The 21,253-nt window shown below is 37.3% G+C and overlaps 1 protein-coding gene across 1 annotated transcript; it reads right to left on the bottom strand.

Annotated features, from left to right (window-relative positions):
* Positions 1-19,428: 19,428 nt before the first annotated feature.
* LOC110725026 lies at positions 19,429-21,006 on the bottom strand. Its single transcript, XM_021904507.1, has 2 exons — positions 20,200-21,006; positions 19,429-19,707 (listed from the first exon to the last, which is right to left on the bottom strand). Exons 1-2 carry the CDS (start codon positions 21,004-21,006, stop codon positions 19,429-19,431), a joined length of 1,086 nt encoding a protein of 361 aa, XP_021760199.1.
* Positions 21,007-21,253: the final 247 nt, after the last annotated feature.

Raw genomic sequence — 21,253 nt, 5'->3', positions numbered from 1 at the left:
ATCATTGCATTGCATAAAAAAATATAATAAAAAATAAAAAATAAAAAAAATTGAAAAAATCCATGTATAACTGAGCACAAGGTATATCAATGATTTGAGGCACCTCTTGTAGCCATATCATATCATCTTTTTACCCTTCAAATATGCAATCATTTCTTGATAAACCACTTTGAGCCTCCTCTAACAATAGACCTTTCTTTCTTCAACCTACATCTACCTAACCTTGGGATGGGATGGTGTGTAACTTATGCAATTTTAAAAGCTTGAGTGATTTCAATAAATAAAAAATAAATAAAAGAGTACAAAAGGGCAAGTGTTCCAATGTCTTTGACATGAACATTGATATGAACACTTCTCAGATTGCGTCTCTTATCGAGTGCTTGGTACCGTGCCTGGGAAACATGAATGCCAAGTGAGTGATAGACCGCATGATCGGGATTGTCCACACTTATCAAAAAGTTTCAAAGTATAAAAAAAAATGCAAAAAAAAAAAGAGAGCAAAAAAAAAAAAAAAAAAAAAAAAAAAAAAAAAAAAGAAAGAGCTCAAAAGTGAGAACCCTCAAGCATAATAATACAAAGATTCAAAATCAAGGTTGCACACCTTGGGGGCTTATCTAGGGTCGTGAGCCTTTATCCCCTTCTTTTCTAACCTTTAACCTAACTACGTTACAACCCTTAAAAAGACCTTTTTGAGGTATACACACACTTGTGCGAGGTGCGAATAGAGCTACGTTCAGCCTGATTCCTAATGGGTACGTAGCCAACCTCACATCGAGGTGCGGCTGTAATAAAAAATGCATAAATGATCATATCAAAGGATCTCCAATTCTCATCCCTATTTATTTAGAGTTAGACTTGGGGGCTTGATCCTTACATTATTAGCCTACCTAGCCTAAGAGTCACCACCATATGACTCTTTTCAATATATTTTTCCACACACTTAGCTCTTGTGGCCTAGCTTTAGTATCACTTTCACACACTGAACATATACATGATCAAATATACTTCCCTTAGGAACCCTTTGTCATGAAATCTTAACACAACGCTGAATCATGCCTTGTCATATCAACATCAATCATCATTGCATCACAAAGTACGAAGTGCTTAGCCTCCGTGCCTAAGTTACCCAAATACTTTAATCATGGAGTCAACAATTGCGATAGCCTAGGATGAATTAATCCTTGCACCTTGAGAAATAGTATCAAACAACATTTGACTAAGTCATTCAACATGCATTCAAAAAATTCGCTTTTTTTATTTTTTGGCGTCTTTCTTTTTTGGGAGAGAGTCGGTACCCTCCAAAAAAATGATGGAAATTTTTTGTTTTTCTAAGTCAACACCCCGCACACACGAGTCATATCGAGTCGATTCAACATCGAGTCAGCCAATCACAGTGAGTCAAGTTTATACCTTGAGTCATGCCAAACCATGTATGTCAAAACACTTCGAGTCATATCAAGTCAATGAGTCAAGCAACACTATGTCTTAGGACAACCCTAAAGAAAGATGAGCAAAGTCCTATAGTCTAAAATATAAATGCAGGTACATTCTAAAGAGCAAACGAATAAGAATATTCCCAAATTTTTTCGAAAAAAACCGCGAACATAGATGCATGAGATTCTTCTAGGGATAAGAGGAGGTTAAGTAAAACATACAAATTAGAGATGAAGAACTTTAATTTGAGCAGGATTTTGTTGAAAGGAAATGACCAAGTTCAAAGTTCGGAAGCAAAATCGAGCAACAAACATCAGCAACAAAGGCCAAATAGGGAAGACTCGACTCCAACGCCAGATGACAAGGCTGTCGCTTGGCAACGAAATTTGTCGCCTGGCGACAGAAGCAAAGTGCGGCGACACATTTTCCAAGCAAGCGTTGGTGCGACAACACAATGCGTGGCTGTAGGGAATATTTCAAGCGTTATCCCTAGCTTGAACCCCACTGTGATCATACACTAAAGTACGGTGGCGTCCAAAGGGAAAGAAGAGAGAGCAAAAGAGTCGCCAACAAGTTTTAGGAGCTTGTAAACCGTTCACGAGGTGAAGGTTACACCCCTTAACGATCCAAGAGAGCGTTAACTCCAATAGGTCTAGAACCATGCCTGGTACTTCGGGGATGAAGGTACAAATCCAACCTAAAAGAGATTGAACCTGCCCTAATAATAGGTCTCTACTTTATTCTGATCGTATTCATGTGCGCTTTCTGACTAACATGCAATTATTAGGTTTACCCTAAACCTGTTTATCTATGTTGGTTGAATATTAATGCATAAACAAATTTATTATTGGCGATCACTTGAATCATAATCATAATTAACCCTAAACAAAATTATTAATTATCTTATAAAGCGTGATTACAAGTACCAATTCCCTTTAAACATAAATAAAAAGCGTGATCAAGCAATAAATAAAATATCAAGCAACATAATAATAATCAAAATAATAATTATAACAATTATTATAATCAATAATTATTATAAAAATAATCATAATCATATCAATGCAAAAGCATAATAATAGCTAAATCCTAGGCATGATACTAACAAGATTAATAACAAAACCTAGCATGTCACTAAACAATAAAAATCAAATCTTTAACCCTATCATGATACTAACAATCATAAATATTAGAAAGAGAAAATAGGAAGCATCGCATGAATCATGATTGTCATATTTGATATTATAAATTACCCTAAACATGATACTAGAAAGATCAAAACACCCTAACATAACACTAAGAATCACAATAACAACCTAAGCATGATTTCTATATCATAATAACAATAAATCAATTAAAGCACTTACTTGCATGCCTCGTACCTCTTTCTAATAACAAAATACACACGTCAGTAACTTCAAGGAAAATAATAATTAATACAATTAAATTAAATAATTGAAAGATAGATTTGGGACCAAACCCTCAGAAATTAAAACATTTCACGTCTAGGGCAAAGGCAACTTCGAATTATGCTAGGTGTTTCTAGTGTTAATGTATGAGGAATTGTGTTTGTAAAAGGCTAGGCTTAGAAAGAGAGATAGAATCAAGAAATTCTTGATGAGAATAGATGATTAAAAATAGAATTTTTAGAAGGATATTTATAGAGAAAATCAGCCAAAAAGATAAAAAATCAAAACAGAGTTCTGACGCGTAAAACAAGGTTAGCGCCAGGCGCCAAGCTTAGCGTCAGGCGCTAATGCTGGCGTTTGGCATTGAATAAATATTGACGCGTTTTCTAAAATCAGATAGAAATTGTCGTACAGGATGATAATATCTTATTTTCCTCAAAAACATTCTTTTATTCTAATTAAAACTCTAAAAAGTCTACAAAAGTCAATTTATCAATGCTAATTGAATTAGGAATGAAAAGAACCTTCTAGAAGAATATAGAGGACTAAAACCATTCCTAATTGCATTAGGAATGATAAATCTATATTATGCCCTCCTCTAGATCATTGGGCCGCATATAAGGCTCAAATCGGGCCCAATTTAGTAATTTGGCCATAACTTCCTCAATATTCATCGGAATTGGGCTTACAATATTTCGTTGGAAAGCTCTTTTCAAGCCTTATCCAACTGTACTACTATAGGACCCATATAATGGACCAACCAAACTGGATTGGCTGTTTTCTTAAAATAGGTTTTCAAAAACAGAGAGAAGAGTAAAAATTTGGATTATGATTCGACGTGAAAGGTACTCATCACTGGGTTTGGTTTTGGGGAGACACAAATGGGTGTCTATAGAAACCCCCACTTTGACTTAGTTTGGAGAAACGCAAGTTTCGAAAACAAAAGTCAAAGTATCGATAGGGACGGAGAATGATTCAGAACGTTCTGCGATCCTAAATCATTCTTGTAACGCCGATACCTGCAAAACTAGCATTAGTTAAACAGATAAGAGAGTTAAGAAACGCGTATCTTGCACCGTCGAGCACACATCTCTGAGGGTAACCGATTTTTTGCTGCATTGTTGTTGTTGTGACAACCTTCCACAATCTATGGAATGTTATCTTGATGTTTTAATGTCCACTCGTCTCTGAACAATGGAGCTTTTTTGATATGTCCACGCGCCTATGAACAAAGAGCTTCTTTTTAATATGTCCACGTGTCTCTGAACAAAGAGCTTTTGAATGATATGTCCACGCGTCTCTGAACAATGAGCTTTTCAATGATATGTCCACGCGTCTCTGAACAAAGAGATTTTGAATGATATGTCCACGCTCTCTGAATAAAGAGCTTTTGAATGACATGTCCACGCGTCTCTGAACAAAGAGATTTTGAATGATATGTCCACGCGTCTTTGAATAAAAGAGCTTGAAAGAAATGTCCACGCGTATCTGGACAAAAGAGCTTGAAAGAAATGTCCACACGTCTCTGAACAAAAGAGCTTGAAAGAAATGTCAACGCGTCTCTGAACAAAAGAGCTTGAGTGAAATGTCCACGCGTCTCTGAACAAAAGAGCTTTGATGTTTATTGCGATAATATTCCAAAGAGAAATTTCCGAAGACCAACGCTTATCGATCTCTAAAGCTCGCTTAAACTTTGCTTCAGCTATGCCAGTACGTCCGCGGTTTGCTGCTTGTGAACCATTATGTCAGTGCCTCTGCTGTTTATGAACCAATATGTCGGTGTCTCTGTTATTTATGAACCAGTACGTCGGTGTCTCTGTGATGAGCCAATGCTTAGGCGCTTTAAGCTAAGTGATACAATCTTTTGTCAGGTTGATCACTTATTGCCATTGTAATCAAGCGACTACTTGATCATGTCAAATTGCTTATAGGGGCTAACTGGCGTACCAAGGAACCCAAAATTTGTTGAAAGAGGTTGAAATAACCGTTCAGAGTGGTTGAGAGTTCTGTCGCTGCTCTTTATGAACCAGTATGTCAGTGTCTCTGGCGCCAAGAATTGGCTCTGTTGCCAAACGCTGCAATCTAGCGGCAGGCGCTAAAAACTGTTGCCGGACGCTAGATGTTTTCGTCTGGCGCTGGAGTAGGGTCTTCCCTATTCTGCTTCACCTGTATTTATTTTCAACTATAGGACTTTGCTAATTTCTTTAATTATCTTAGGGTTGACATAAGGTTTAGCGTTGCTTGACTCATTGACACGACACGAGTCAAGGTATAAACTTGACTCGCTGTGATTGACTCGACTCGAAGTGAAATGACACGTGTGACTCATGACCCGTGTGTGCATAGTGTTGATTCAATGTGATAACATGACATGACTTAATGTGTACATGATTCGTGTGTGCATTGTCATATGATTGTGCGACTCGAAAATGCAAAAAAAGAAAAAAAATTCCGTCATTTTGTGGAGGGTACCGACTTTCTCCCGAAAAATAAAGACCCAAAAAAAAAGAAGCGAAGTTTTTGAAGGTGCATGTTGAATGAGCTTAATCAAATGTTGTTTCTCACATTACAAGGATTGTAACATCTTAGAATATCCTAGTTGACTCGATAATGAAAGTATTTAGGTAACTTAGGCGCGAAGGCTAAGTACTTCATACTTTGTGATGTAATGATGATTGATTGATGAGCGATGTTGATATGATAAGGCATGCTTCAACGTTGTATTAAGATTTCATGACAAAGGGTTCCTAAGGGAAGTATATTTGGTCATGTATCCTTGATGTGTGTGAAAGTGATACTAAAGTTAGGCCTCATAGGCTAAGTGTGTGGAAAATATATTGAAAAGAGTCAAATAATGGTGACTCTTTAGGCTAGGTAAGCTAATGATGTTGGGATCAAGCCCCCAAGTCTAGCTCTAAGTAGATAAAGATGAACATTAGAGATCCCTTGATATGATCATGATGTGTGAATGTAAATATGAATATGAATGCATGTTTATTACGGCCGCACCTCGATGTGAGGTTGCCTACGTATCCGTTAGGAATCAGGCCGAACGTAGCTCTAGCCGAACCTCGCACAAGTGTGTGTATACCTCAAAGAGGTCTTTTGAAGGGTTGTAACGTGGTTAGGCTAAAGGTTTGAAGAAGAAGGGGATAAAGGCTCAAGACCCTAGATAAGCCCCCAAGGTGTGCAAACTTGCTTTTGAATCTTTATATTTTTATGCTTGAGTTTCTACTCTTTTTTAGCTTTCTTTTCTTGCTTTAGCATTTATTTTATTTTTATAAGTGTGGGCAATCCCGATCATGTGGTCTATCACTCACTTGGCATTCATGTTTCTCAGGCACGGTACCGAGCACTCGATAAGAGACGCAATCTGAGACGTGTTCATATCAAAGATATTTTCATATCAAAGACATTGGAACACTTACCCTTTTGTACACTTTTATTTATTTATTTTTCTATTTTTACTATTTTAATCTTTTGAAGTCACTCAAGATTTTTATGATATTGAAAACTGTATAAGTTGCACATTAACCCATCCCAAATTTAGGTAGATGTAGGTTGAAAAAATGAAAGGTCTATCATTAGACGAGGCTCAAAGTGGTTTATCAAAAAAGTATTGCATATTTGAAGGGTTAAATGTGATATGATGTGGTTACAAGGGGTGCCTCAAATCATTGGTATACCTTGTGCTTAGTTTGACATGATTTTTTTTTTTTTTGTGCAATGTAATGATCATATGCAAGAAAATAAATGCTCATTTTATTAAAAGGGAAAAAGAAATAATCTACAAAATTAATCTAAGGGAAAAGAAAGGTGCCTATGCTAGACTTATTGGGGAGAAAAAAAATGAAAAAGAAATAGAAAAAAAAGATCATGAAATCTTGTCGTTGCAGCTCGCCTCTTGCCTTGTGTTTATCACCACTTGGTGTTCTTGTCGACTGGAGGTATTGGAAGCCCGTTATTGTCGATCAAATATTGGATTGCTTCCTTTAGCTTCCAACAACCCTCAGTAGTATGACCCCTACCTTGATGGTACTCGCAGCGTACATTTGGGTTCCAACTAGGCAATCTCTTCTCAAGCGGGGGATCTTGAATAGGTCCAATAGGAGTAATGAATCCTTTTGCTTGGAGTCGATCGAAAGCATCATCGTAGCTAATTCCAATAGGGGTGAAATCCTTTCTTAGTTGCTTTCTAAATCCTCGATTATCCATGGCTAAGATTTCATTAAGGTCGAAAGTACCAACACTGTTACTAGAGTAGGTGTTTTAGGGAGAAGAAGGATAGTCGTTCTTCTTTCCTTTACAGCCACTGTTGTTATTGTTACTAATCTTGGCCTTCTTGTCGCGCAGGGGAATATGAAGGAGATTTGAATCAATGAGGTCTTGAACACAATCCTTGAGGGAGAGACATACTTCGGTGGTGTGACCACGACCTCTATGGTATCGACAATAAGAATTTGGATCCCAATTGGGAAACCGTTTTTCGGGCGGAGGGTATTGACTGGGACCAATGGGGTGAATAAGACCTTGATCGTGAAGATAGTCAAAAGCTTCATTGTAAGTCATTCCTATCAGTGTGTATTCTTCAATGGTCCGTTTTTCCCGTGGCTTAGGAGCATTAAGTTCTTAATTAAATCCTTGGCGGGAATTTTGTTCGATAACCATCACCCGATTTGCTAGTCCTTATACCACATTCAAGAGCATGGCAACGACATCTTGAAGTTTTCGAACGTCCTCTTTTAGACTTGACGAGTCATCCCTGGTATTATCTAAGAAAAGACTTTCATCCTCTTCAATCATGGCCACTTCATCAAGAGAGATTATATAAGCTGCCTCGATCATAGGCTCACCTACAGGTGTGATAAGGAGTGAAGGATCGAAGGATGTTTGATTCTCTGCGATGGCTAGAACCTCGGAAGTTTTTTTGTCATCAACTAGATCTTGAGTAGCTTCTTTGAGTTTCCAACACTCCTCAGTTTCGTGACCCTTTTCTTGGTGATATTTGCAGTGCTTATTAGGGTCCCACTTGGGTGGCCTAGCTTCTGGAAATGGATCTTTAATGGGCCCTATGGGTATGACTAGTCCTTTGTGATGTAGCTTCTCGAAAGCTGTTTCATAACTCATACCAAGTGGAGTGAACATTCTTTTTGACCTTTGGATTCGCGATTTAGATGCGTTCGTAGCATGTACCTCATTAATGGGAGAGGAAGAAGAAGGAAGGTCGTTCTTCTTTCCTCTCGCACTATTATCTTTCAGAAGGTCATCTTCAATGTCAATTCCTATATTATACACAGCCTTGAAAGTGTTCAAGTTGTGTTGGTATTTTAAGTGCTTTGAATACTTCCCTTGGAGATTCTTGATAAACATCCTCACAGATTCTTTTTCGGTAGGAACCTTGACCATATTAGCAGAAGTTTCCTTCCATTTGTTGAAAAAAGAAGTGAACCCTTCGTTTTCTTTTTGTTTTAACATCTCAATTTGTCTATGGTCTGCTTCGTCTGGAATGTTGCACTTATATCTATCTATGAAAGGTTTTGTTATCGACTCCCAAGAAGAGGTTTTCTCTTTGTTAAGGGAAAAGAGCCATTGTTGACAAACGGTCTCAAGGGATAAAGAAAACAAAGAATTAAAGACTTTCTTATCAATCCCCTTAATTTTCATTATAGTTTCAAAAGCTCTTAGATGAAAGTAAGGGTTACCTGTTGCCTTGAATTTTTGGATGTCGTTGGCATTGAACTTATGCGGAAGAAGTTCCTTGTCCAGCGAGACCCCTTGTGAACTAATGCCCTGAAATTTATAGTCACTAAATAGCTTGCTCAAGCTTTCTTGCATAAGGTTCATTTGTTGTTGCTTCACAAGGTCATCAATTTTGAGGGTTAAAGCCTTTAACGCCTCAGTCACGTCAGCCAATTGACTCATAAGTTCATTGACCTCTTCTTGACTTGCCATTATCTTTTTAGCTTTCCTATTTTGACGAATCGATTTATCAAAAAGTAAGACTTGAATAAAGAGGTTGTCCTTGATTAATCGCCCTTCTCTTCTCGACCAAGTAACGTGGAAAAGGAATTTGGGGATATTCATTGTTAATTATTTGACTCAAACTCTATTCAACATGCAATGGATAGAAGAAGTGAAGAAAGATGATGTAGATGGAGGGATATGAAGAATAAGGAATGGAATGTACCCCCAACTTAAATGACGGAAAAAACCGACTCATGCATGAACCTAAGACATGGTCATGGTGACATGTACAAGGTGTGTGTTAAACTAGTGAGTGTAGGTGACATACTTAGACTTTTGTGTAAGACCATGGGACTTGGTTCCTAGACTCAATTAATGACTTAACGAGGTATTATTAACAGTAAAATTTAACCGAATTGATTAGCAAACTGGTTAATTAGACACAAAGTGATGACTTGATCAATAATCCGAACTGTCGTCAAAACGACAGGACTGGCGCCTCTCTTTGTAGTGTAGCGTCAGACGACAGCATTGTCGCCAGGCGCCACACTCCACAGAGTGGCGCTACAGTTCAAACTTCGGCGCCATTGTTGGAGCTTCGATCAGAAACTGTTTTCGGTATTATTAATCAACAGGGGTATGCCTAAAGTCGTACTAGGTCAATTCTGGCTAAAATATTAGACTTTATTTACTCAAATTAATTAATTAATTAATTAGGCAAAGTTCTTTTAGTCATTAATTTATTTAATCTTAGCACAAGTCAAACAAACAGTTAGGAAAAACATATACCATATGCACAACAAATAATGCACAATTAGTCAAGTAGGCAAAATATGATGCAATAAGTTTGCAACCTAACCATGACTCTAGTTCTCTAAAGTTCGGGATATGGGTTAGTCAAAGAGGGTCCATGGTTAATTGTCCGAATGCACCGCGCGGAAGCCTTATTGTGAAGGGTTGGCGCGAGTGGATGGGACACCGCGAAATTAAAATAAAAATTGCTTCCATGGTTTGGTGAATTCAACATTCTCGGATGTACCCTTTGTTGCTCAGAGCGTTCAATCAGGTAGATGGAGCATGAATTCCCAGAGGGTTATGTCCATATGTAGAAACATATGGGTTTCAGAAAAGTGAGAAAAACTCAATCAGGAAGTAGAATCGAGCAAACATTGCTAAAAACTGGTCGAAATTAGAACGCATAGTTCTTGCTCGGTATTGGAAGAATTTGGCGCCAGCAAACAGAGGTTGGCGCCAGCTTTTGGCTTTAGCGCCTGGCAACAGAGCTGTCGTCTGGCGCTAAAGTCAAAATACTGGCGCTAATTTCTGTTCGCTGACGCTAATTCCTACATGCCTCAGCAGCTTTTTGTGCTCGATAAAATTTTCCAGTTTCGCGCAGTGTTATTTCGATCCTAGTTGTGAAAGATATTCCTCAAGTTTCCTACGTGTAAAAATCCTATGTTTTAACTCATTACGGATGGTCTTTCAAATGAGATCTTTTTTATGCATATGACAATAATGTTAATCTAAATTACGCACATGAAATACTTAGAACGTTTCGAGTCTCATCCACTCATTCTAAATCATTACCGAAATAAATTTCAGGAATTAAAATAGAAATCATCCCCAGCGGAGTCACCAAAAACTTTAGGGAATATTACAAGCATTATCCCTAACTTGAACCCCACTGTGATCATACACTAAAGTACGGTGGCGTCCAAAGGGAAAGAAGATAGAGCAAAAGAGTCGCCAACAAGTTTTAGGAACTTGTAAACCGTTCACGAGGTGAAGGTTACACCCCTTAACGATCCAAGAGATCGTTAACTCTAATAGGTCTGGAACCATGACTAGAAGTTCGAGGATGAAGGTACAAATCCAACCTAAATGAGATTAAACTTGCCTTAATAATAGGTCTCTACTTTATTCTTCTTATATTCATGTACGCTTTTTGACTAACATGCAATCAATAGGTTTACCCTAAACCTGTTTGATCTATGTTGGTTTAATATTAATGCACAAATAAATCTATTATTGGTGATCACTTGAATTATAATCATAAATAACCCAAAACAAGATTATTAATTATTTTATTAAGCGTGATTACAAGTACCAAAATTCCCTTTAAACATAAATAAAAGGCATGATCAAGCAATAAATAAAATATCAAGCAACATAATAATAATCAAAATAATAATTATAACAATTATTATAATCAATAATAATTATAAAAATAATCATAATCATATCAACGCAAAAGCATAATAATAGCAAAATCCTAGGCATGATACTAACAAGATTAATAACAAACCCTAGCATGTCACTAAACAAAAAAAATCAAAGTTTTAACCCTAACATGATACTAACAATCATAAATATTAGGAAGAGAAAATAGGAAGCATCGCAGGAATCATGATTGTCATATTTGATATTATAAATTACCCTAAACATGATACTAGGAAGATCAAAACACCCTAACATAACACTAGGAATCATAATAACAACCTAAGCATGATTTCTATATCATAATAACAATAAATCAATTAAAGCACTTACTTGGATGCCTCGTACCTCTTTCTAATAACAAAATACACACGTCAGTAACTTCAAGGAAAATAATAATTAAAACATTTAAATTAAATAATTGAAAGAGAGATTTGGGACCAAACCCTCATAATTTAAAACCTTTCACGTCTAGGGAGAAGGCAACTTTGAATTATGCTAGGTGTTTCTAGTGCTAATGTATGAGGAAATTATTTTTGTAAAAGGCTAGGCTTGGAAAGAAAGAGAGAATCAAGAAATTCTTGATGAGAATTAATGAGAATTGGTAGAGAGAATTGATGATTGAAAACAAAATTATTAGAAGGCTATTTATAGAGAAAATCAGCCAAAATGATAAAAAATCACAACAGAGTTCTGACCCGTAAAACGAGGTTAGTGCCAGACGCTGACATAAGCGCCAGGTGCTAACGCTAGCGCTAGGCGCCAAGCGCCAAGCTTAGGGTCAGGCGCTAATGTTGGCGTTGGCGCTAACTAAAATATTGACGCATTTTTTAAAATCAGATAGAAATTGCCGTGCAGGAGGATAAAATCGTATTTTCCTCAAAAACATTCTTTAATTCTGGTTAAAACTCTAAAAAGTCAATTTATCAACGCTAATTGAATTAGGAATGAAAAGAACCTTCTTGAAGAATCTAGAAGACTAAAACCATTCTTAATTTCATTAGGAATGATAAATCTTTATTAGGCCCTCCTCTAGATCATTGGGCCGCATATAAAGCTCAAACCGGGCCCTGTTTAGTAATTTGGCAATAACTTCCTCAATATTCATCGGAATTGGGCTTATAATATATCGTTGGAAAGCTCTTTTCAAGCCCTATCCAACTATACTACTATTGGACCCATATCATGGACCAAATAAACTAGATTGGCTGTTTTCTTAAAATAGGTTTTCAAAATCAAAGAGAAGAGAAAAGAAATTAAAACTATCCACAACACTAAACTTTCCACACTTTCACTTCATTCGATTATGATTCGATGTGAAAGGTACTCATCACTGGGTTTGGTTTTGGGGAGACACAAATGGGTGTCTACAGTGGCCCCCTTATTAGATTAGCGGACCTAATGCAGAAATTTCCGGTTCCTTGGTGCGCTAGTTAGCCCTTCTAAGCAATTTGACATGATTTAGTAATCGGCTCGATTACAATCACATAAAGTGATCGACCTGACAAAAGATCGTCTCACTTAGCTTAAAGCGCTTAATTATTGGCTCATAGCAAAGGCACCGACATAATGGTTCACAAGCAGTAAAAGCAACGACGTAATGGTTCAAAAACAGCAAAAATGCGCCTACGTATTGGCACCGAGGAAATTACAGCAAAAAATTGCAACAACAAAGTTCAAGTGAGCTTTAAAGATCGACAAGCGTTGGTCTTCGGTAATTTTCTTTGGAACATTATCGTAACAACTGAGGATGACTTCAAGCAAAGTTATCTTCGATAGAGTTCCCTAGGATATGGAAGGTTGTCAGAAATTTGAGGATGGTTTCAAGAGAAGTTATCTTCGATAGCGTTCGCTAAGATTGTGGAGGTTGTCATTAAGATTTGAGAAGATCGCACGAGATGGGAGGTCTTCTACACCGATCGCTAAGATTGTGGAGGTTGTCACCAAGATTTGAGAAGATAGCACGAGATGGGAGGTCTTCGACAGCATTCGCTCAGATTGTGGAGGTTGTCACCAAGATTTGAGAAGATAGCACGAGATGGGCGGTCTTCGGCAGCATTCACTCAGATTGTGGAGGTTGTCACCAAGATTTGAGAAGATAGCACGAGATGGGCAGTCTTCGACGGAATTCGCTAAGATTGTGGAGGTTGTCACCAAGATTTGAGAAGATAACACGAGATGGGCGGTCTTCGACAACATTCGCTAAGATTGTAGAGGATGTCACCGAGATTTGAGAAGAGCGGTTCGTGATGAGGCGGTCTTCGACGAATTTTCTATGATTAGGAAGGTTGTCACTATGATTCAAGAAAAAATCTCTTTTGTTCCGAGACGCGTGGACATAACATCCAAGCTCTTTTACTAAGAGACGCGTGGGCATATCATATCAAAGGTCTTTGTTCAGAGACGCGTGGACATAAGCTTCATTGTTCAGAGACGAGTGAACATCAGCAGCGGCAAAGCAGCAAGATGGCGTTCCCTAGCTTGGAAGGTTATCACAACAACAATGCAACAATCAGTTACTTCTAGAGACGTGTGCTCAACGGTGCAAGATACGCATTTCTTAACTCTCTTATCTGTTTTAACTAACGCTAGTTTGCAGGTATCGGCGTTACAAAATGATTTAGGATCGCAGAACGTTTTGAATCATTCTCCGTCCCTATCGTTACTTTGACTTTCGTTTTCGAAACTTACGTTTCTCCAAACTCAGTCAAAGTGGGGGCTTCTATAAACACTCACTTGTGTCTCTTCAAAACCAAACCCAGTGATAAATACCTTTCACTTCATTTGATTATCGAACATAGCGAAAGTGTGAAAATTCTGGTGATTAGAATGTTTTTATTAAAATATCTCTTCTTTCTGTTTTTGAAAATATTTCTTTTCCTACCCTATTTATGAAAAAACATGATTTCCAGTTTATTTTGGTCCATAATATAGGTCCAATAATAGTATAGTTGGATGGGGGTTGAAAGGACCTTTCCAAAGATATATTATAAGCCCCATTCCGATGAATAATGAGGATGTTATGGCCAAAATACTTAACTAGGCCCGGTTTGGTTCTTACATACGGCCCAATGATCTAAAGGAGGACCTATTATTAATTATTATTCCTAAAGCTATTAGGATTTAATATCATCTTCTAGAATAATCTAGAAGGTTTCCTTAAATCCTAATGGAGTTAGGATTGATAATTATGTTCCAAAGAGTTTGAAATTGAATAAAACCACTCCTTTTGAGAATCCTTGTTTTGTATGAGATGGAATATGTTCACATATTTTTTTCGTGCGTCATAATATTTATCAAAATTTTATATGGCTGAATAGATCTTGAAATTATCTTTCCAATGGTATATTATAATATCAATTCCGAGTTATAACGAAAAAAATATGAATGAGATACGAAACTCTATTCAAAACTGTCACCCTTCCACTATTTCAGCCATAACTTTTGATCTACAAAAGATTTTAATCTAATTGGAATTGGGTTGGAAAGTAGAATTCAATAGCTTTCCAACGAAATATTATATTCCATATGTAGACTTCTGGATCAAAAGATATGATAAAAACAAAATCCGCAAAACTATCCTGTAGCGCCGGACGACAGGCCTGTCGCGCGGCGACGAGGGCTGTTGCGGCGAAAGCGACATGTTTTATTCCTATTTGAACTCCGAATCTTTTTTTTATCAAATCCTGACTGCTTTCATTATAAATAGCGTCCTTAAACCTCCGTTTTTAATTACCAACTGATGAGGAAATAAACGCGTCGTTAATTGTCTATCCCTATATCAAATACAATTTATACAACCTAAACAAACTTAATACGAGTATAAGGCAAGCATAGGGGTCGAACCACAGAGAACAGGTAAACACCACCAAATGTTATCGACAATTAAGCTAGTCCGGAATAGGAGATAAATAAACTAAAGTCTAAAGATGCTAAAACAAGAAATAAAACACTAAGGAAATGGTTTAGGTATATCATTCACTTGAACATAAACAAAGGCATAGAAATTGAATTAATTATGAACTAAACATGCTCGAGTATCAAAACAAAGGATCCAATCTAGCCGCCTTCCGGGGTCAATTGGCTTCTCCTAACATAGCCTCTATGTTTCCACATTAGAACCATATACTAGGAGGTACTATTAAATAACAATCGATAGTAATGAACCTTAACTAAGTCAACTTCCGTTTCTTGTTAGCAAAGATTCACCTTTAATCAACCAACAATGTGTACTTGCAAGAAGATTAAAGAATATCAATCAAATAAAGACTTTAATCACAAATAAATCAATTCTAAAACCTAGAACATGCTCAAGGTCCAACAACACCACAACCATCCCCTTATTAGGGAAATTACCCACTAATCATGATAATAACAAGATTAATTAACAAATAATAAAGAATAAACATGATTAAAAAGCAATACCAACAACTAAAATAATAATCAAAATAAAGCAAATAAAAAATAGAGGAGAGAGAGTTAGAGATTCTCATTGATTGAATGTGAAAATCTACAAGCAAGATGATCAATCTTCCTCTTCAATATCCAAGCTCAACAATGGTAAAACCCTTACTTTCTCTCTCTAAACTATCCTAATCCTAAACTAAACCTAGAGAGAGAAGCTCTCCTAAAAACTAATTAGAGAATGGAATAGATGCATAAAAAGTTGAGAGAGTATTAACCCCCCAATAAAGGGGTATTTATAATACAAGGCTTAAAATAAAATAAAATAAATAAAAAGAAAATAAAACTAATTAAAATAAATAAAATAACAATACTAAAAATAAAAGGGAAAAAGAACCAAAAATTCCCAAATTCCCTCAAACAGTTTGGCTGCTCTGAATTATCATCTTCACCATTCACGCATGAGTCTTCAAGCCATCACCATCGATCACCTTCAATCGTGGCCGTCCAAATTCAATAAGAACCCCCATTCACAAGCAAGGCACGTGAGGATTAAGGAATTCAAGATCCGCAAAGGAGCGGCCGCGGCTAGGCATCTCCTTGCAATCTACCGAAACTTGGAGAAGGATGGAAGGACCCAAGGCCGCGCCCGCGGTGGTCTAGGTAGCTTCTTGCTGTGAATTTACTGCAATTTGTTGCTTAATTGTTGCTGGTTGTTGACGGTAGTGCAGGGGTTGATGTTGGTTCAGGTGCGTGGCTGCTCTGGTTTTGTGGCTGGTGTTTCTGTGCGCGAAGGGTGGACGAAGGAGGTTAATTGGTGGCTGAAATTGAGTGGCTGCGGTGAATTGGAGTTGAGGTGCTGGTGCGGTTATGGTGGGATGATAGAGGTTGTTGTTGCGTGTGAGTCGAAGACTGATGGAGTCGGGGAATGGTGTTAAGGGTGGCTGAAGGTGGAGATGATGCTGATTTTGGTGGTAGGTTGCTGTCAGGGGACTTGTTAGGTGGGTAAAATTGGTGGTCAGGGAGCAAAGGAAACGGAGGTGAGTGGTGGATGATAGGAGGTGGCTGATGAGTTGGTGGTTGCAGCAGGGAAGTTGGTGATTGGGTTGATGTGCATGGTTGATTGTGGTGGAGATGGAGCAGGTGAATTGGTTACGGGGGTGATTGGTGGTGTGGTGAAGGTTGTAGGTGGAGCTGGTGGTTGTTACGGCTGCTGTGGTTGATTGTGGTGGCAATTGAAAAGCTTTGACTTGGACCTTGAACACGAGCCTACACACAAACAAACCCGAGGATAAAAGTGTGAAACCGAGACAAATAAAATAAAATAAATAAAAAGGAAATAAATAAAATAAAATAGAAAAAGAGAAGTAACACTAAACTAATAAAAATAAATAAATAAAAGTAAAATTGAAATAAGAGAAATAAAACTAAAACTAATAAAGACATAAAACTATACAAGTAAATAAAATAAAATTAAAACTAATTAAAACTATGAAAGTAACAAAGGAAAGGAACGAACTAAAATAAATCGAAAGCAAATAAAATACGAAAATAAACTAATTCTAATAAAAACTACAAAAAGAACTAAAACACGACAAAATTACCAAATAAACAATAAATGTTATTAAAGAGATAACAAGAGAAAGAAAGGGAAAATAAGATAAAATAAACACGAAAATGACTCTAATACTACTCCCTAAGAGTGACATAAATGTCACTCATCACCAACTCTTATCAAGAAAATCTTGATATTCTCTCTCTCTTATTCTAAACCAACTTTTCACAAACAAAATTCCGCATTCACAAGATCTAGACACACCTTGCATAATTCAAAGTTGCCTTCGCCCTAGACGTGAAAGGTTTGATATTTCTGAGGGTTTGGTCCAATTCTCTATTTCAATTATTTAATTAATTGTTTGGTTATTATTTTCCTTGAAGTTACTAACGTGTGTATTTTGTTATTAGAAAGAGGTACGAGGCATCCAAGTAAGTAATTTAATTATTTTATTGATATTTTGATATAAAAATCATGCTTAGATTATTTTGATTCCTAGTATCATGTTAAGATGTTTTATTACTTCCTAGTATCATGTTTAGGGTGACAACAATAAGTTCCTAATATCAATTATGATTTCTATGATGCTTTCTGCTTTTCTTTCTTAATATCATGCTAGTATCATGTTAGGGTTACAGCTTTGATTTTATTGTTTTTGACATGCTAGGGTTTGTCATTAATCTTGTTAGTATCATGCCTAGGATCTTGCTATTATTATGCTTTAACATGATTATGATTATTTTAATTATTATTCTTATTATGATTATTATTATGTTGCTTGATGATTATTTTTATTGCTTGATCACACCTTTTATGCATGTTTAAAGGGAATTTGTACTTTTAATCACGCTTAATAAGATAATTAATAATCTTGTTTAGGGTTAATTTGATTATAATTCAAGTGATCACCAATAATAGATTTATTTGTGCATTAATATTCAACCAACATAGATTAAACAGATTTAGGGTAAACCTATTGATTACATGTTAGTCAGAGAGCGCACATGAATACAAGCAGAATAAAGTAGACGCCTATTATTAGGGCAGGTTTTTTCTCTTTTAGATTGAATTTGTACCTTCATCCCCGAACTTCCAGTCTTGGTTCCAGACCTATTGGAGTTAACAATCTCTTGGATTGTTAAGGGGTGTAACCTTCACCATGTGAACAGTTTACAAGTTCCTAAAACTTGTTGATGACTCTTTTGGTCTAGGTTCCTTCCCTTTAGACGCCACCATGCTTAAGTGTATGATCACAGTAGGGTTCAAGTTTGGGGTAATGCTTAAAATATTTCCTAAAGTGACCTTCAAATGATTGTAGATGCATTTGTTCCCTTCTTGATATCCATGTTGTTGCCTTGATATTTTGTTGTTTATTTGCCTCATTACAAGCCGATTTGCCCCATTGGTTACTAGTCCCAAGCTTGGCTTGGGGGAGCTATTAGTGAGTGAGGTGAGGGTGTTTTTTTATGTGCATATTATTTGCACAATTTGGGTGGATATGAGGAGTTTTGTTAGGGAAGACGTTAGCAGGATTTTTATTCCAAATCAAGAGCCGCAAGAGCTAATATGCTTTGCGAAAAATTACCCAATCATACTAGTTCATCATTACCACGGGTATCCCATCACGCTACCAGATGGGAAACTATGTTTCTTGCTCTACGTACATGAGAAATATTGAAGACATAAAAAGATTTGGCAAGACAACCTACATCATCATAGAAAAGCTAGATAGGAGAAAGATCAGTTTTTGCCTGTTTAATATTGTTAACTACACCCTCAGCATCACATTCGACCCATATGTGTTGAACACCCATACGTTTGGCCACTTGACACCCGAACCTCACAGCAGATTCCTCTTCCACATCCACATCCCAATTGGCAGGGTTTTTCTTGACAATAACCTAGGTAATGTTGCCCTCCCCGTTCATAGCAACCACCCCCAAACCACCACTCACATTCGAGCCAATGTGAGCATCTACATTGATTTTAATAACATCATTAGGAGGGCGCATCCACCTTGCTTACAACAATAACACGGGGCAAGGAAGGATGGTGGTTAACTTTGGCAGCATAATTGTTGTATTCATGAACCATACGAAGGAAACTTGCAGCAACAAAGTCAGCATCAAGGGTAACATTGTCATGTACCCTCTTAATCCTGCAGCACCACATAGCCCACACAATTATTAAGATTGTCAGTAGCTTCCTTTTGTCCACCTTTTCAGACATCCATAGCAGTCACTCAGGGAAAGGGGCTTGTCTAGGCAAATCTGCAATTATAGAGTCAAGCTCATACTTCCGCCATACCTTATGTAACACCCTACAATCAAAGAGAACATGGCCTATAGAATCGACCTCTAACCCGCATCCCCCACATACATCATCCGCAACCATATGCCTTCTATGTAGTTCTCTTTTGACCGCCATACTCCCTTTGCAAGCGTTCTAAACAAAGTTCCCCAATTTAGGTGGACCACCAACACTCCAAGTAACCCGCCATACCCTCTGATCAATGTAGTTACCAGCTATGTTTCCAGTTTGTGCCACGCCTAATTTTCCAAGCCAATATGCCATTCTAACACTATGTACACCATTCTTTGTATGACCCCAATACCTCATGTCATTTGGCATATTAGTTGATAGAGGAATCTGTAAAATGAGTGCACATACCTCATTGGGAAAAAGCTGTTGAATTTTATCTCTTCCATTCGCCACATTGCTGGTCTATCATGTCCGCAACACGAAGGTCAGAATCAAAATCTATTCTATGAGCAGGGATAATATCGCCAGGGATCCAGGAGTCTAGCCACACCCAAATATCTTTACCATTACTAGTTTCCTATTTAATCCCCTCAATTAGCTGAGACAATGGCCCCCATAAACTCCTCCAAGAATAACTTGGGTCATACCCTCTATATGCTTTAAGAATAGAGCTATGCTTGAAATATCAAGCCTTGAGTATTAAATTAAGCAAAGGATTCGGGGAGTTATACAATCTCTACATTTTCTTGGCTAACAAAGCTTGATTAAAAAGCTTGAGATCACGGAAGCCAAGGCCCCCTGGGATTTCGGTTTACACATGGAGTCCTAACTATGCCAATGCATCTTCCTTGATGTTTTCGAGGAACCCCACCACAATCGGGCTAGAAGAGTATGAATCTCATCAATTAAAGTCTGTAGAATATTAAAGATACTCATCCTATAGGTCGGGATTGCCTGAGCTATGGCCTTGATTTGAATTTCCTTCCCGGGTCTAGATAGAAGCTTCTCCTTCCAACCTTGAATTTTCCACCAAATTCTCTCTTTTAAACTGGCAAAAATAGCTTTCTTAGATTTACTACTAATCGTTGGTAAACCTAAATAATTTTCATGTCTCTCCACTTCTCTCACCCCCAAAATTCCCACATTCTCCACACTTCGAGAATCACTCACATTTTTGCTAAATACGACGTCTGTTTTTGTTAGATTGACACTTTGACCGGATGCTATCATCGAGCACTCACTTACAGTAGCTTTAGCAAAAAGAAGTCTATCATCGGCGAAAAATAAATGTGACACTCTAGGGGCACCCCTACAAATTCTCGCTCCATGAATTAGTCTATCACTAGCCGCTTTTGATAGCAAAGTCGAAAAGGCATCAGCAACAATGAGAAAAAGGTACGGAGATATCAGATCCCCCCGGCAAAGGCCCCAAGAAGGTACAACCGACCCTGAAATTTTCCCATTAATTTTGAAAGCAAACGAGACACTTGAGAGGCATTCTAGAATTCTTCGAACCCAACCATCATAGAAACCCATCTTCATCATAACTCTTTCCTTAAAGCTCCACTCCACCCTATCATAAGCTTTTCTCATATCAAGCTTCAAAGCAATTGTGCCATCCTTTCCTTCACCCCTTCTTTTCATAGCGTGGAAAATCTCAAAAGTTACTAAGGCATTATCAGTGATTAACCTTTTCGGAACAAAAGCACTTTGATCAATTGAAATAATATTTTCCAAAAAAGGTTTTAGCTTACTTGACATAATTTTTTAGATTATTTTGTACACAACGTTGCAACAACTAATAGGTCTGAATTCTGTAATGCGTTTAGGATCATCGCATTTCGAAATAAGAACAACACACATTTTATTTATTTCATTCAAGCTCATTTCTCCACGCCACTAACACTTCACAAAACCAATTATATCATTACCAACAATATGCCAGAAAGTTTTAAAAATAGAGCATGCATACCGTCACGTCCTGAGGCTTTGTTAGGATGCATCTGGA

The sequence above is a fragment of the Chenopodium quinoa genome, unplaced genomic scaffold (genome assembly GCF_001683475.1).
Source record: "Chenopodium quinoa cultivar QQ74 unplaced genomic scaffold, ASM168347v1, whole genome shotgun sequence".
Lineage (NCBI taxonomy): Eukaryota > Viridiplantae > Streptophyta > Magnoliopsida > Caryophyllales > Amaranthaceae > Chenopodium > Chenopodium quinoa.
This window is presented reverse-complemented; position numbering and strand designations above follow the sequence as displayed.

Bases quoted from the DNA above. Each gene is read 5' to 3' on its own strand.
- LOC110725026 (XM_021904507.1), bottom strand. From the start codon at position 21,006: ATGTCAAGTAAGCTAAAACCTTTTTTGGAAAATATTATTTCAATTGAT. The intron at 19,708-20,199 runs GCAATCCCGACC...CGGACATGATAG, and splicing joins AAATCAAGGCCATAGCTCAG to ACCAGCAATGTGGCGAATGG.